We start from the raw sequence: 16,723 nt of genomic DNA on the forward strand, positions 1-16,723 counted from the left end.
ACCATATATATCAATAATATGGTTTCTTTAGAATTGATGTCTTACTAAAGATTACTGTGCCGCAGCCTTTTCTTCTACTCCAAGTAGCGGTACTACATGTGTGTCTCTGGCACCATTCCACTGTGTCTCTCCAGGGTTGTCTCCAGCACCATACCAATGTGTCTCCACAGTATCAACACCGTGTCTACCCAGTGCCAACCCTGTGTCTCTCCAATGCCATCTCCTCTGTGCCCCCCCACCGCACATTGAGCCCCTCAGCACACACTAAACCCCTTACTGCCCACCTCACCACTCACTGACACCCAACTGCCCCCCTACAGCACACACTGACCCTTCTCATAGCACCATGCCAATGTCCCTGCTTCACTATCTGGGGGCCATAGAGGGCATACCAACCCATGCTCCCATATACTGGGGGCCATAGAGGGCATTCCACCCCAAGCCCTGCTCCCTTATACAAAAGGCATACAACCCCATACCACTACACCACACCCCATCCAGGGGTAACACCATGCAGCTAACCTTAGGGCTCCCCCTGCACCACAATAACAGGGATCCCACCAAGCAAACATCCTTAAAGGGCCCAATACCTTACTGAAAACAAACATGTCCTGCTTTATCTTCTCCCTCTGGTGCGTGTGCCTCTTTCTTCTTAATTGAAACTTTTTCATATTTGCCAGGTGCCTTTGGTCCTCACACAGCAGCCCCAAATCTCCTCCACCTGACACAGCTGGAGCTCCTCACACCTGTTATCACTGTGCTCTCCTCTGCCTCACTGTGCCCCCAGTGCCTCTCTCCTCCATCTCACACTGACACTGCCCCTGCCCCTAGCAGCGCTGCTCACACACCTGAAGCTCCTCAGTGAAGAGTGAAGTTCTGTATGCAGCTGTTGTCATTGCCACTCTCCTTCACTGCACAGAGTCCCCAGTGCCTCTCTCCTCACACTGCCCCCAGCCTGGCCGCTCCCACAACCGGAAGAACTCTCCTCTATGGTTGACACAGCCTCCAGTAGCTCCACCCTCAAGGCTCTGGAGCTCACACAGCCGCGGCTGCCGGGTAACTTGATCCAACAGCAAGTGCTGCTGGATCAGCTATAACTCCACCCCCCTGGCCCCATCCCACTGACTCACCAATGAATTGACTGACGACTCCTGGACCAATAGGCAGGAGTCCGCGGCCATATATATATATATATATATATTTTTTTTTTAAAAACAAGTAAAATAAAGAAACATGTTTGCAGTGGCCCCGTCCCCCAAATGGTCCGCCCCTGGCTACGGGGATATGTCCACTCGGAGGAGGGGAACTGGCAGAGAACTCTGCAGCAGCTTCTGCTTGCTTGCTGGGAATATGTTTCATTTATTAAAACTTGCAACAAGTATAATAAAATACATAAAATTGTATAATAAAATACATACACTTTGAAAATCAATTAATAAATACATAGGATCAAAAAGGAAATTTAATTACAATGTGAACATAATATTAGCATCATACTATTCCACCTCCTATCCTAATACCAGATAACTTATCCTAACCTACCCCCTATATACAGTCCATCACCCTACAAGGGAAAACTAAGCAAGTATTTGAACAGCTCCTACATATAAATTATCTAAATATCACACAAATAAAAGGAAATAACTACCTAATTTACTTGATCTATCACTACCCATCACCACTACCTACCACCTACAGGTAGATGTATGCAAATCTTTCCGTCCAAACAAAATACTTACTACAAAATCTACAGGGAGTGAAAGAACAGCTAAAGAGACCAAAAGCTGGACTTGAGAGAGAATGTCTGCCACCAACTAAAGGAGGTTTCAGCTGGCCCCACCAACGAGAACAGCTGACAGCATCCATCCTCTCCTTATCCAGATCCATCATCCCTTTCACCTCTTGAAGAATTAGAACCACCACCTCTTCATAGAGGAGGACCTTTTTTCCTAAGGGATACCTGACACCATGAGTTCCAAATGTGAAATCTAACCGCTAAGCTAACTAAATAAATAGTGGTCAAATTAAATCCACTGTATCTTCTGACTACCCCATAAGCCCACTCAGGATAACTGAGATCTGAAAGGCATGGGATACCAATGGCCTTCGATACCTCCTCATATACTTTTACATTGAAGGGACACTCAAGCAGGAAGTGGTCCAACGTCTCCTCCACCCTGTACACTCCTCCCATGGACAACCACGTTCACTGGCACTCCTCCACCGGAGGTTCCCCCCTAAATAAAGCCTTCCATGAACAGAAAACTAAGTGATATCTTTTAACTTCTGCGTTATCCTCTGAATTTACTAGAGCTAACCCTGCTGAAGCGACATCACTCGGACAGTCCCTTAGTGACAGCGGGACATGAAAGTGGGTCTGAAAAATTATTCTCCCCAACTCCCTCCTGGAGAAGTTTGACTTCACGAACTTCCATCACCCTCAAGCTCTTTATAACATAGATCATGAGGTAACCATGCCGAATCTGAAAACTTTTCAATTGGCCTCCCTCTGACCACGACTTAAGGAAGGGGGGCACCCAAAATCTAAGTCCCTCTACTCCCGGAGGGGGATCATAAAAAAAAAGTTGTTACAAAAAAGACGACAGGGTTCACCCGTCCTTCTTTCCTGTAGGTGATACCTCTCCTGACGATGTTGATACTATTCTCCTCACAGCAGCAGTAAGAACAAGGAATTCAATCTGGACCACTTAGATTTAGGCAAGAACCACACATAACTGACATACAGAAAAATCTGGATCAAGTAAGTCTTATGCTGCATACACACTGGACGATCTTCCTGAACGATATGAACGATAACGATATCGTTGAACGATATATCATTCATATCGTTCACTTTTAGGCAGTGAACGATTGACCAACGCATGGACGATAAAGATATCTTTCGTCGTCCATGCATGCAGGCCAACTTGGACGATATCGTCAATTTTCCCTGTTCAGAGAATGTAGCAGGATGACTCACTGAAAGATATCTTTGAAAGATATCTTTCAAGTCGGTGGTGGTACAGATCGTACCATGTGTATGCACCTTTACACAGATCAACCATTTCCCTGAGAGATAACTTCCATCCCTTACAGTTCTCTACGTTCCAGGTAGCATCTTCCAGCTTTTTATCCCAATTTAGGGAGGCATAATCACCATGGTCAAATCTTATACCTAGAATTTTAATCTGTTGACTGGTCTGAGGGAAGCTGTCCGTAAACTGCTGAAAAGTGCTTCAAAATGTCTAGTTTCTCCCCATTTCAGTTACACTATGGCCAAATGGTGTGCTCAGAGCCGTAACTAGACTATTTGGTGCCCTGTGCCAGAAAGAGCATTGGCGCCTCCCTAATTTTTTAAAGGGACATAATGCACCCAAAAAAAGGCCATGGCTTCATGGGGAAGGGCCAGGGAAGAGATAGAGGAGACCAGGAGATGCTGGGGATGAAGGCCCTGGGTGTGCTGACCTCTGGAATTGGTTAATGAGAACTGGGAAGGGACTTTTAGGATACCTGAAGTACCCATTATTGAATATTTAGAATTACTGTATAATGCAAACTGGCAATAGGACAGAAGGTTATGGTGCTAGTCTTTGCCAAGAAATACAAGTTGCAAGCTAGCCAGGACTGGCCCTTTGCTGTGGTACAGAGTCATGGCAAGGCTGCATACATAGGGCCTGATTCAGAGCCGCTCGTAAGCGGCCGCTCGTTCGTTCCTACCGATGTTCGTACAACTGCGCATGCGTACGGATTTTAATACGCATGCGCGAACCAGTCAGTGCGGCCGAAAATCGTGTGCTCGCTAAATAGCGAATGCCTGCTATTTTGAGTGACAGAATGAGGCGTTTGTGGGTGGTAACAGGGGAAGGTGCTTGAAAACGGGGAGTGGAGATCCGAACGCAGGCGTGCTTAAAGGTCAAAACGGGCGTTTTAAGGGAGTGCATAATTAACAAAGCAGCGTCATTGACCACGTCACTTGGTTGTTTTATATTCAGAACTGCTCGCATGATTGTGGTAGGAAAAACCAACCACAAGAATAGCGAGCAGTTCAGACGCCTTTCGATGTACTCGATTAATCTAATAAATAGTGGACATGACGTATGATGCGAGCGACCAGGGAGCGTTTTTTCAAAATTACGTTTGCATGTTTTGTTCGCTCGTTCAGACATAGAGGCGTGAACAGACCGCAAAGAGCGAACGGTTCATTTAAATAGCCAGCCCCTTTTTCTGAACGAGCGAGCGCAAATAGCGTCCGGCTCTGAATCAGGCCCATAGTTGTTAAATAGCTTAGGCCTCCAGCTAAGGACCTCTTACTTCAACCAGGTCAAGGTGTACCTGTATCAGGATAATGTCTGCTACCCTGTATTGGATGACCCCCAAACAGACTTCCTATTGGACTTGCTAGCCAAAGTCAAAAGGCATACAGGAATATAAGCCATTCAAAAAGGAACACAGTTGTCTGAGAAAAAGGAACAGTTGTCTGAGACAGGCCAGACAGATAGAAGAGGTATTGCAGGTGCAGTGGCCCAAACTCACCAGCAAACCTGGGTGCACTCATGTAATTGTCCACTGTTGATACCAGCTAGAGTCACCCCATTTGGAAACCTACACACTGGTTGAACCCCATGGTGCGTATAATTGTCAAAACTGAGGTTGAGCAAATAATAGCCTTGGCAGTGATTGTACCATCTTGAAGCCCCTGTGCAATAAGTGTTGTGTTATTCCCCAAGAAGAATGGGACCATTCAGTCCTGCATGGACTTCCTCTAGCTCAAATAGGTAACTGTGATAGATGCTTATTACATGCCCTGCATAGATGAGCCATTAGATAGGCTCAGGGCAGCGAGCTATGCATCCACCATAGATCTTAATATGGGATAGTTGCAGACAGCTCTTACCGGAGAGGTGCAGTAGTGACCTGCTTTCATCTCTCCTATTGGACTGTTCAACTTCACTGCCATGCCCTTCTCAAAAAAGAAAGCCTCTTTCCATTGGACAATATAGTACCTTATACTGTCTAATGGTGTCAGTTATTTGCCCAGGCATACCTGGATGACATAGCCAGCTTTAGAGTGAGCTGGGAATGGCTCAGGTAATAAGGTGCATCAATCAGTCATTGCTGACCATATATCTTGAGAAGTGTCAGATGGAGATGGCCGAAGTGCTATATTCTCGGCACTAGGTTGAAGGCAGCATGATATAATCTGAGTCGGTCAAAGTCAAAGCTGTTCTAAATTGTCCTCGACACTCCAGTAGGAAGTAAGTGCCTTCCTTAGTATGCCCTGCGCTTACAGTAAGTTTGTGCCACAGTTCAGCTTGATTGCCAAACTGCTGACTGACTGGATTTCCAATAAGTATGTCCAACAGATGATCTGGTACCCACCGGTAAGCAAGTTTTAATTCATCTGAAGTCTGACCTAGCATAGTCCTCTGTGATAGCTGCTCCTGCCTTTCAGAGGCGGCTCACATGCAAAACGTGCTCAGCCATATAGGGGATAATGGCCGGGAGCACCCAGTTGGCCATGTCACATGATGCCTTTTCCACCAATTAGGCCTGCAGCTCTAACCACCTGACTTGTGCAGCCTATAGGGAATAAGGGCTCTATATAAGTCAACTACTGAATCTGACCATGGCCAGAACAACATCACTCCTGTGTCTATTTCCTGGCTCCAGGCTGTATCCCTACAAATCTGTCTATTCAGATCACCTGTGCAGTCTCATCCTCTGCCCTGCATTTCGTTCCTATTCAGATCACCTGTGCGGTCTCATTCTTTGTCCTGCCGTACTATCATGTTCAGCTCACCTGTGCGGTGTCAAGCTCACAGCTCTGCTATGTTATTTACTGCTACCGCAGTCATCAGCACTATCTCTAACTTCCAGTGCAGACACCTGTACTCATTTGCCCTTCTGCTCCACGGGAGGTTTCTGTCCTCCCTGAGCTCGCCTTAGGACACCTGCGTGTACCGCCCCAGTCAAACTCCCCACCTCCCCAGCTATCAGTGCTGTTTCCAGCCCCTAGCACAGATACCAGTCCTCACCTCTGCTGCAGCTATCAGCGCTGTCTCTAGCTCCAAGCGCAGTCTTCAGTATCCACCACTACTACAGCTATTAGCACTATCTCCAGCTGGTAGTGCAGTCTCCAGTACTCTCTGCTGCTACAGCTATCAGCATTGTCTCCAACTCCAGGCGCAGCCCCCATTACAGTGCATTCTTCAGTACTGTATCTCTACTGCTTCTAGCAATCTGTCCGCTCACTCTAAAGTATTCTGAGTATCCAGTTCTCAGTTCTGTCTGCTACCTTCTGTGGGAACCACTACACCACGTGGTCCACCCCTTCAGTACATCCGTAACCAGTTCTGACTATACTAGATCTTCAGCCGCTCCACCCACTACCAGTATATCTGCATCTGTTCTCTCTCATGAGGAGGAGCTTCATAAGACCCCCAAGCTTCCTACACTCCAGTCAAACTCCAGCCAAGCTTCTGGTCCCTGAACCAAGTTCATCCAATCCTAGTGCCTTGACACAGGGTTTGAGGTGTAGGGGTCCCCTGAACCCAGGGGCCCGTGTGCACCGCAGACCATACAACCTTTATAAATACGCCTATGACCAGGTGCATTCTTTAGACACTGGCGCCACAAGTTAACATGTCCACGAAAGGAGCTAATGTTAGTCTTTGGCATCAGGGCGGACAGGAGGCAATCCAAAGATATACAAGTGTCACATATCAAATGACTCAGCACAGTCTCCTAGTGCATCCTAGTCGCATCACATTGCAACTAAGAAGCAGGCAAAAAAGATGCAAAAGATGCCTGGCGCTAACATAGGTGTACGTGACCTTGCTGCTCACTCGCATCGGGCGTCCTACACAACATGGCATATGGAGGCTAGATGTTTATGGATATATCCGTACCTGTATGTTTTTGAAGGGAACTGCCGAAACTGGAAGAAACCCAGGTAGATCATACAAGCTCCACATAGATAGAGTGCTGTGAGACAGCAATGCTAACCACTGTGTCACCATCCTGCCCTAGAGTTTGAGTGAGTAATTGTAGGTATTGTAAAAGGTTGCCACATAATTTATTTCCCTTCAGACATATAGAATAATATACATTAATAATTAGAGTAGGAATACAAATGAAAGAGCTAAAAGTACATACAGTAATCATGCCAAATTAATATGGATGTTTATTTTTGCCCAACATTTATAGCCATTATAGCGTCAGGGGGCAAGTCATTTATTCATTTATACTTGTACTCAACTTCTCAGCCTAGGAACATATCCTATTCTCGTTGTACTAGTGCAGTCGTGTATACAATAAAGGCTCCTGCCCTATGGAATAGTTGTATTTAGTATGTCTGTGCGGAGATGAATGCTTTGTGATACATGTGAGGTGTTAGTTGGGGTCATCCAATAATAGCACTTTCTCCAATCTTCTTTCATTAGGTCTAGATTTCTCATCACCAGCTGTAAATGCAGCGTTTAGAGACCTGACAGGTGAGAAGGGATAAAAACCTGCCAACTGTTAAAAAAGGGAAGTATTCTGCTGAAATGGAATTATATACATATGGCTGCAAATATGTAAAACATTCAATGATCACACTGTTAGGGAGAATAGACTTATTGGACCGCGTTGGTCTATGTTATTGCATTAGAAAGATATAGTCACAAAACTGTATAATCTTTTCCCCAATAATCTGCTTGGCGTTTTGCGCATCCGTTTTGCGCTGCGCCATTTCCTCGCTGACTTGGGCATGTACAGAAGACTCTGGCACATCACTAGAGTCTACTGCTGAGCTCAGGGCCTGAATCAGAGGCGCTCGCTCTGAATCAGGGCGGCCGCATGTTTTTTTTAAAACCTGACCACCCACAGCTTTTGCGAGTGGCCAGGTCGCGACCATCGGGCTTGCGATGGGACCCTTGTGGTAGGGTCTCCTCTGCCGCAAGTCCCTAATAGAGGCAGAAGCTCACTACTGACATCACTGGTGATGTCAGTAGGGCTGCCCACAAATGGCAGGCGTACCTTCAGGAACGCCTCCGTTTGTCCAGCCACCCAGCCTCCCCACCTACAAAACGGTGCGAGCTGTCGATCAACATCGACAGCCACCCAGTTTGTAGCGAGCCCCGGAGCGAGTGAATTTCTCGCTCGCTCCGGGGCTTGCGCGTGCGCACTGCCCGGCCATCGACCCGCTTGCGAGCGCATAGCGCTGGCGAGCGGGTGTGAATCAGGCCTTCAGTGTGCTGCCGGCAGTCAGGTAGAGAGGAGGGGGCCCTGGACGGAGACTGCACATGGACCCCCTCCTCTCTCTGCTGTAAGGTCCACCAGAGCCGTCCATTTAGCCTGTATTGGGTATTTTATTCTTCCTTGTTGAATCAAGAACAGAAGAAAATTATAGCTAAGTAATTTATTTTACACTAAACAGCAGCAAATATTAGTTTAAAGACAAAATATTTGCAATGATGGGGACCTGCTCATATAACAATTCATGAAAAAGGGGATGATTTATTTAATATATAGAAAAAACATCTTAACATCACAGAGATTGAATATGGGCCAAGTCCAGAATTGTTTGATATGAATACATCCTTAGTGCCCATTAGCAATCTGAAGTTCCTACCCATCCAAAATGCCTGCTGCTCACAGAGTGTCTGATTCAGAGGCGGACGCTATATCAATGTTTGCGCAGTCGTTTATAAACTGCGCATGCAACTGAGTCACACTGCACATGTGTCGCGGTGGTTTACAGATGGCAGCTGTAGTGAGTATTTGGATGCAGAGTGATTGACAGTCAGCGTTTATGGGAGGTAACGGGGCAGGGTAACATGGGCATGTCGCTAGTGTTCTGTGGGCATGTCGCAGCCAGCGACTGTCTTTGTACGCAGCTTCAGTGTCCCTGGCAACTTAGGGGGTCATTCAGACCCACTCGCGAGCGGCAGTACGCTCGCAAGTGGGTCGATGTTCCCCACTGCGCATACGCACGACGGAGGGAGCTCCGTCGTGCGCATGCGCGAGACCCGGCGAGCGACGGGCTTCCCATCGCTCCGGGTCTCGCACCAAAGGGGGCGTGCTGTCGATGTTGATTGACAGCACGCCCCCTTTGGTGGGTGTGCCTGCCAGACGGAGGCGTTCCCATGGGAACGCCTACCGTCTGAAGCCGGCCCCACTGACATCACTATTGATGTCAGTGGGAGTGATTTTGGCTCTGATAGAGCCAAAATCACTCCAGGGCTTGTGGCTGGGAAACCCGACCGCAGGGTTTCCCTCGCAAGTCCGATGGTCGCGATGGTCAAGACCATCGCGACCAGCTTTTTGGACGCTCGTATATGCTGTGGGTGGTGACCCACAGCTATACGAGCGTCCAGGAGGACGCTCCATTTTAATGGAGGAGGGCCCTGATTCAGAGCAAGCGCTCTGGTCAGAGCGTCCGGCTCTGAATCAGGCCCTTAGTTTGAAAAGACATTCTGAGAAGCCAAAGCATTGCTCAGAAATTCGATGGTGCGACCAATAGTGAGTCTTTGTCCGCAAGTGTCAGATCGGAGATGCAGCCTGTGGGCGTCTGTACAGATTACTGCGTCTGTGGCTTTAGCATGAATTCTCACTACCGCTGCAGCCGCGACGGAATAACCGTCCACCACTGAATGAGGCCCTGTGTCTCCATCATTGTTTGGATGTGCAAAAATCAGCTTATTCTGGAACTTGACTGTCCAGATATGTGGCCCAGACACCTTCCCAGATGACGACGTACACTAACCCACTGAGATATAAATATCAGTAAGGACATCATATAGATCCCTTGCCCATATGAAATTGTAAAGATTATCTCTCTATGTCTCTTTTAGATGCACCAAGTTCTGAGAAGAGCCAAAGAGGTGGTAATTTTAAACTAATGTTAGTGGTCTGGCTGATCCTCTTATCGGTGCTCTACATTCTGATAAACAGCATCACGCTCATCTATTGTAAGTAACAGTTCCAAGAAGGCAGATTGTTATATTTTGCAGTTGTGCAGGAATTTGCAGTGAATTAAAGATTAAACAAGAGTATTACTTACCTGGAGTCCAGGCTTTGGTTGGTCCCACAATGATTGCTGCAGTCCATTGATCCTCTCCTAGCTCCTGGTGATCCTTTCCTAGCTCCTAGTGATTTTCTCCTACTGTAGCTCCTGGTGATCCTCTCATAGCTCAGGTGATCCTCTCCTAGCTCCTGGTGATCCTCTCCTAGCTCCCGGTGATCCTCTCCTAGCTTCCAGTGATTCTCTCCTAGCTCCTGGTGATCCTTTCCTAGCTCCTAGTAATCCTCTCCTAGCTCCTAGTGATCCTCTCCTAGCTCCTGGTGATCCTCTTCTAGCTACTGGTGATCCTCTCCTAGCTCCTGGTGATCCAGCTCCTGGTGATCATCTCCTAGCTTTCAGTGATTCTCTCCCAGCTCCTGGTGACCCTTTCCTAGCCCCTAGTGATCCTCTCCTAGCTCCTGGTGATCCTCTCCTAGCTCCTGGTGATCCTCTCCTAGCTCCTGGTGATCCTCTTCTAGCTCCTGGTGATCCTCTCCTAGCTCCTGGTGATCCTCTCCTTGCTTCCAGTGATCCTCTCCTAGCTCTTGGTGATCCTCTCCTAGATCTTGGTGATCCTCTCCTAGCTCCTGGTGATCCTCTCCTAGCTCCTGGTGATCCTCTCCTAGCTCCTGCAGTGTGGCCTATTTTTCATACATTCAGTAGGATCAAATAAAGCATTAATGGTCCAATAGGCATTGAAGGACTCACTGGATCAAGTGGAACACTGGACCCTTGGTAAGTAATACTCTGTATTATTATGCTTTTTACAGCAATGCACTTAATGTGATCAAATGATTTGTTCAATCTATCCCTATACATAAGATACTCTTCCCAGGGGCAGTGGCATAACTATAAATTTTGCTCCCCTTGCCAAAAAAGTTTCTGGTGCCCACCCAAAAAACCCCCCAAAGAAGATGTTTTTCTAGGCACACCTTCTCAAAAAGGTGTGTCGTTTCATGATACAGTAATGCCCCTTGCACATTGTGCCACACTAATGCCCCTTATAACACATTATGCCACACCGCAATGCCCTTATAACACGTCACACCACACCGTAATGCCCCTATAACACATTATGTCACACCATAATGCCCCTTACAACACATTATGGCACACTGTAATGCCCCTTACAAAACATTATCCCACACAGTAATGCTCCTTATAATACATTATGCCACACAGTAATGCCCCTTACACATTATGCCACATAATAATGCCCCTTATAACACATTATGCCACACAGTAATGCCCTTTATAACACATTATACCACACTAAGTAATACCCCTTATAGCACATTGTGCCACACAGTAATGCCCCTTACACATTATGCCACACAGTAATGCCCATTACATACCACCATGAAAAATCTACCTCACCAACCCTCCTCTCCTGCCAGTGTGTAACCTCAGCTCAAGACAGGTTGCACAGTTTCTATGTCAATGTAGAACTAGATAATTGGGAACATAGGTTATAACCTGCCAATTATGCGGTGCCCCCTGTAGTATTACCCCTTATGCAGTGCCCCCTGTAGTGGTGCTCCTTATGCAGTGCCCCCTGTAGTTGTGCCCCTTATGCAGCGCTTATTATAGTACTACCCTCAGTAGTAGTGCCACTTATGCAGTGCTTCCTGTAGTAGTGCCCCTTATGCATTGCCCACTGTAGTAGTGCCCATTATGCAGTGCCCCCTGTAGTTGTGCCCCTTAATGCAGTGCTCCCAATAGTTGTGCCCCTAATGTAGTGCTTCCTGTAATAGTGCCCATTATGCAATGCCCCCTCCCAGTGCAGAACAGCCACTATTGTTCCCCCCACAACCCTGTGCAGTACTTACCTTACAACTCTGGGCACCACTGGCTCCACGCTATCAGGGCTGTCACTGCTGCTGCCTGAATCTAACTAGATCTAGCAGGTATGCAGGCTCCTCACATCACGTGTGACATCATGATGTCACCCGCGCACTGCATCACTGGGAACGCTGGTTAGTGTCCATTATGCAGTGCCCCCTGTAGTGATGCCCCTTATACAGTGCCCCCTGTAGTTGTGCCCCTTATGCAGTGCTTCATGTAGTAGTAGTGCCCCTTATGTAGTGCCACCTGTAGTTGTGCCCCTTATGCAGTGCTTCATGTAGTAGTAGTGCCCCTTATGCAGTGCCCCCTGTAGGTGTGCCCCTTATGCAGTGCCCCCTGTAGGTGTGCCCCTTATGCAGTGCTTCCTGTAGTAGTGGCCCTTAAGCAGTGCCCCTTATCTAGTGCCCCCTGTAGTAGTGCCCCTTATGCAGTGCTTACTAAAGTAGTGCCCCTTATGCAGTGCCCCCAGTAGTAGTGACCCTTATGCAATGCCCCTGTAGTAGTTCCCATTATGCAGTGCCACCTGTAGATGTGCCCCTTATGCAGTGATTCCTGTAGTAGTTGCCCTTATGCAATGCCCCCTGTAGTAGTGCCCCTTATGCAGTTCTCCCTGTAGTACTGCCCCTTATGCAGTGCCCCCTGTAGTAGTGCCCATTATGCAGTGCCCCCTGTAGATGTGCCCCTTATGCAATGCTTCCTGTAGTAGTGGCCCTTATGCAGTGATCCTTGTAGTAGTGCCCCTTATGTAGTGCCCCGTGTAGTAGTGCCCCGTATGCAGTGCTTACTATAGTAGTGCCCCTTATGCAGTGCCCCCTGTAGTAGTGCCCATTATACAGTGCTCCCTGTAGTTGTGCCCCTTATACAGTGCTTCCTGTAGCAGTACCCATTACGCAGTGTTCTCTTATGTAGTGCCCCCTCAAAGTGCAGAACAGCCCCCAGTGGGCCCCCCACAACCTGCCAAGAGAGGGGGTCCCAGACAGCCTTAACCTTTCTTAGTTTTATTTTTTTATTAAATTTGCAAAAATCGAAAAAAAACAAAACTTTTTACACGTTGTCATTATGGGGCATTGTGTGTAGAACTTTGAGAACAAAAATGAATTTATTCCATTTTGGAATAAGGCTGTGGAAAAAGTGAAGCACTGTGAATACTTTCCGGATGCACTGTATGTCTCCTCTCCCCCCTCCTCTAATCCTCTCTCTGTTCCAGCTAATGCTCCCTCCTTCCCTCAAACTGATTTCTAAATTCTCCTTTCCTGTACTTCTAAATAATGTGGCAAATTGCTTAGGCCAATCACAGCAGCTGCAGCTCCAGGACATCAGCCAATCATTAGATCCTGCAGATAAGCCCCGGCCAATAAGATCAAGTTCAAAATGCAGACTCGATATCATTGGTCACTGCTAGTTTGCCAGCTTTTAATGAATGATAGAGTAACTGCCGTCCTTGTCAGTGGGCATAACAGCCGCAGTTAGTTCCTGTGCAGTAGCAGCTGAGCACACACTTGTATGCTGTTGCTGTGTGTGTGCAATAGATGAGGAGTCCCAGCCGCCCTGATGTTTGTCCTGCGGCAGCCCACCCGCCCCACACCTCCTCTAGTCCACCCACACTCTTTCTCTGGCCCGCCCCATACCTCCTCCGTCCTGTCCCACTACTCCTCTGGCCCGCCCCGCTCGTATTGTGCTGACCCCACAATACCTCTGGCCCGTCACCCACACCCAATAATGCGCCCATTACCAATATGCCCGAATTACACTGTGCAGGAGTGCCCTGCCGGGAGAATAACTGTGTTTAGCTTTGTGATCTTTCTGGATCTGCCTCTGCTCCCCTCCCCACTGATTATAGCAGGCCAGCATCATCCACTATAAAACCTCTCAGCCAATGATTCTCCTTCTCACCTTCACGGTTGTTGCTAGATCCAAATTGGAGAAAGGACCTCTGATGTCATGTGACCGCTGCAGCAGGACCAGTCAGCTACCAGTGTTACTATCCACGTGGGCATAGAGGGGGAATATAAACCTGTGGTGAGCGAAGTGAGCCACTGTGCCCCAAGCGTGGCGAGTGAAGCAAGCCCGCGAGGGGACACGTTTGTCCCCGTTCTGAACCTTGCCCCCCCCTTTTGTTACGGGTCTTTAAAAACTCAGCCGTCTGGGTTTAGCTTTTGGCTGTTATGTAAAAACGCTGCCCACCTAATTACACGACTAGTGTCAGCCGGCCGGGCTTAGCTGCTGGTGCTACTGTCTGTCAAGTGCAACCGCGCAGGTTGCCACGGCGCAGCACCAGCGCAATGGTCTGTTATGTGACACTGTCAGCTGCCGGTTAGACTCTTTGGCCAGTCACCAGGTGCAGCGCGTGGCGCCTCGCGCTCCACCGGAACTGCCCTCCCTACATCCCTGGTGTTGTATGGAAAAAAACTGCCCTGATACCAGAGTTAGTAGAGTATCCCTAATGTCTCCATGACTCTCCTAGCTCTGGCCAAGGTAGGACTTTTATCATATAGGCAGTATATATAATATGTCAATGGATGACATCCTGCTGACAGGAGCAAGAAGAGCCTCATGTGACCATGGTTATAGGAAGGCACCACTGCGTCAGATGGAGCACTCACCCCACTAACGCTTTGGATTAATATTTCCTCCCAAAACTGGAATTAGAGTTTAAATACAGTAAATAATTAATTTCCATGCTAACTTAAATAAAAAGAAAACCCACACATACTAGGTGCCCAGTGTCATCTATGAAAGTTGTATGAATAAAAATGTAAGTGAATATTATTATATGACAAGTCAATGGTTATGATTTTAGATAATTTAGGCTTGTCCTGCGGTTACTGGAGGAACCATGTTACTAATTATACCTGGCCTTCTAAATTGCGTTTAATTGCACCTTCATTGCGGATTTATTCTTGCTCCCTTAGAGGTGAGAACAAAAATCCACAGTTCTGCAGCGCATCAGGGGATCCCGTATATGGCACATATATATATATATATATATATATATATATATATACGCATCCCTGTATCGCAGGTATCACGCCCTCTAACAGAACTGGCGCCTGAGATGTATGTGCTCCTAACTTTACATTAGATCTTTTGTGTCTATGACAAAGATGGTGCGTGGAATGACCTGACCTCATCTGCTTCCATTTCAGTCTTTAAATTCTCTGATCAACTCACAGACTTGAAGCAAAATGGTAAGCATCGCCTTCAATGGATAACTGTAATTAACTTATTTGACACTCTTCAGCCACCTCTACTTGTACCCATGTACGTATCATCATCACTGATAATTCGTATGGCACCACTGCCACCACAGATTGCATACAGTAGCACCAGTTCATACTTGCCAACTCTCCCTCATTGTCAGGGAGACTCCCTGGAATAGTAGCAATCTCCCTGACTCCCTGTAGAGTCTAGTAATCTCCTTGATTGCACCTTATCCCTATTATGAAGCTGTTATAGTAATAAAAAAACAGAGATATATACATTCAAATGGGATCATTAGTATCCTTTCCCTGCATTGTGTATAAGGCACAATGACCCCTATGGCTACATGTATTTTCTAAAAAGTATCAGTGTGTTTTCATCAACACGTAGATCTTACTAACTGCTTTTGGGCTGGTTTACATGTGGATATAAGTCAGTTATATGACACGCCTCTCCGATGTAGCAGGACACGCCCACATTACCGCCACACTCATAGGTGCTGCTTCTACGATCTCCCTGAAATGCATTTTCAAAAGTAGGCAAGTGTGCTCCACGTTATAGTAATCATTAGTACCAGCTCCATTGGAGCTTACAGGGCCTGATTCAGAGATGGACGCAGTTAGTAACTCCGTAGCATCTTTGTACGCAGAGGCTGTGTTACAATATGCACCTTGAGTTAAAAGACGCCCACTGCCGACTTCTGTGATCTGCTTCTATGTCCAAGGACGCAGCATCGGATCAATTGTGTGACCATCGGCCACCTTAGCAACCTTTAGGCTACTCAGGATGTCCAGCTAAATCACACTGCCTGTTCCAGTGAAGCTGTGCCCGAGGATGCAGCCACTGACTACAGCACGCCCATAAATCAGGGCTAACGCCCCTATTTTCAGAACACTTCCTGTCGTCGTCCCCAAATGCCAGCAGCATGTCAATCATTGTGCCGCATTTGGGGCACTGCGGGCGACATCGCAGCCCCAGATCTGTACATGCGCAATGTAGCTTCTGAAACTTTGAAGCTGTGCGCAAACATCAGGTTTACGTACATCTCTGAATTAGGCCCCACACCGAGACGCTGGGGAACTGATGTTGGCTGAATTGAGCAACTTTTTTTTTTACTACTAAAATCACTAAAAACTCCTACGGCGGGAATTAGAAAATGTCTTGAAAACAGTTCTACTGGGAGGTGTCTAAACAGACGCACAGAGATTGTCCATTTTGGCGCAGGGATGTCACTGAAGTGTTTGTGTACTCAAACGCCCCATCATTCAGTTTAGTAGCCTTTCTCAGATGGTATGTCTGCACCTACCATAGGGCTGGTGCACCGATGGTGGCATCTAAAGATGCACCAGGCAATATTACAGCGTGTATGGACACTGACTGTGGGCGTCTCAGGCCTTGTACATGCGGATGCACAGATGTACACCAGGGAAGGACTTTGAAATGGCATTTGCATAGAGTCACAGATAGGCGGCCGCAAATAGATGCAGCTGCGGCCATGTCTACATCCACCTCAGAATCAGGCCCTCAGGCTAATTTTTTGGCAAGCCAATTAACCTACCAGCAGGTTACTGGAAACCAAAGTATCGTGAGGAAACCAAAGTAAACATGGGGAGAACATATAAACTTCAGTCA

General features: G+C 47.3%; 1 protein-coding gene across 2 annotated transcripts in view; it reads left to right on the forward strand.

Moving 5' to 3' along the window:
* The window catches only part of LOC148515100 (CD209 antigen-like protein C), a 122,601-nt gene that overhangs the window by 34,545 nt on the left and 71,333 nt on the right, over nt 1-16,723 (forward strand). For both annotated transcript variants that reach the window (XM_088480445.1, XM_088480446.1), the window contains exons 4-6: nt 7,443-7,493; nt 9,837-9,953; nt 15,037-15,078. In XM_088480445.1, the coding sequence (XP_088336571.1) occupies nt 7,443-7,493; nt 9,837-9,953; nt 15,037-15,078 (210 nt within the window). The remainder of the gene's footprint in view (nt 1-7,442; nt 7,494-9,836; nt 9,954-15,036; nt 15,079-16,723) is intronic.

The sequence above is a fragment of the Taudactylus pleione genome, unplaced genomic scaffold (genome assembly GCF_031769625.1).
Source record: "Taudactylus pleione unplaced genomic scaffold, aTauple2 ptg000253l, whole genome shotgun sequence".
NCBI lineage: Eukaryota > Metazoa > Chordata > Amphibia > Anura > Myobatrachidae > Taudactylus > Taudactylus pleione.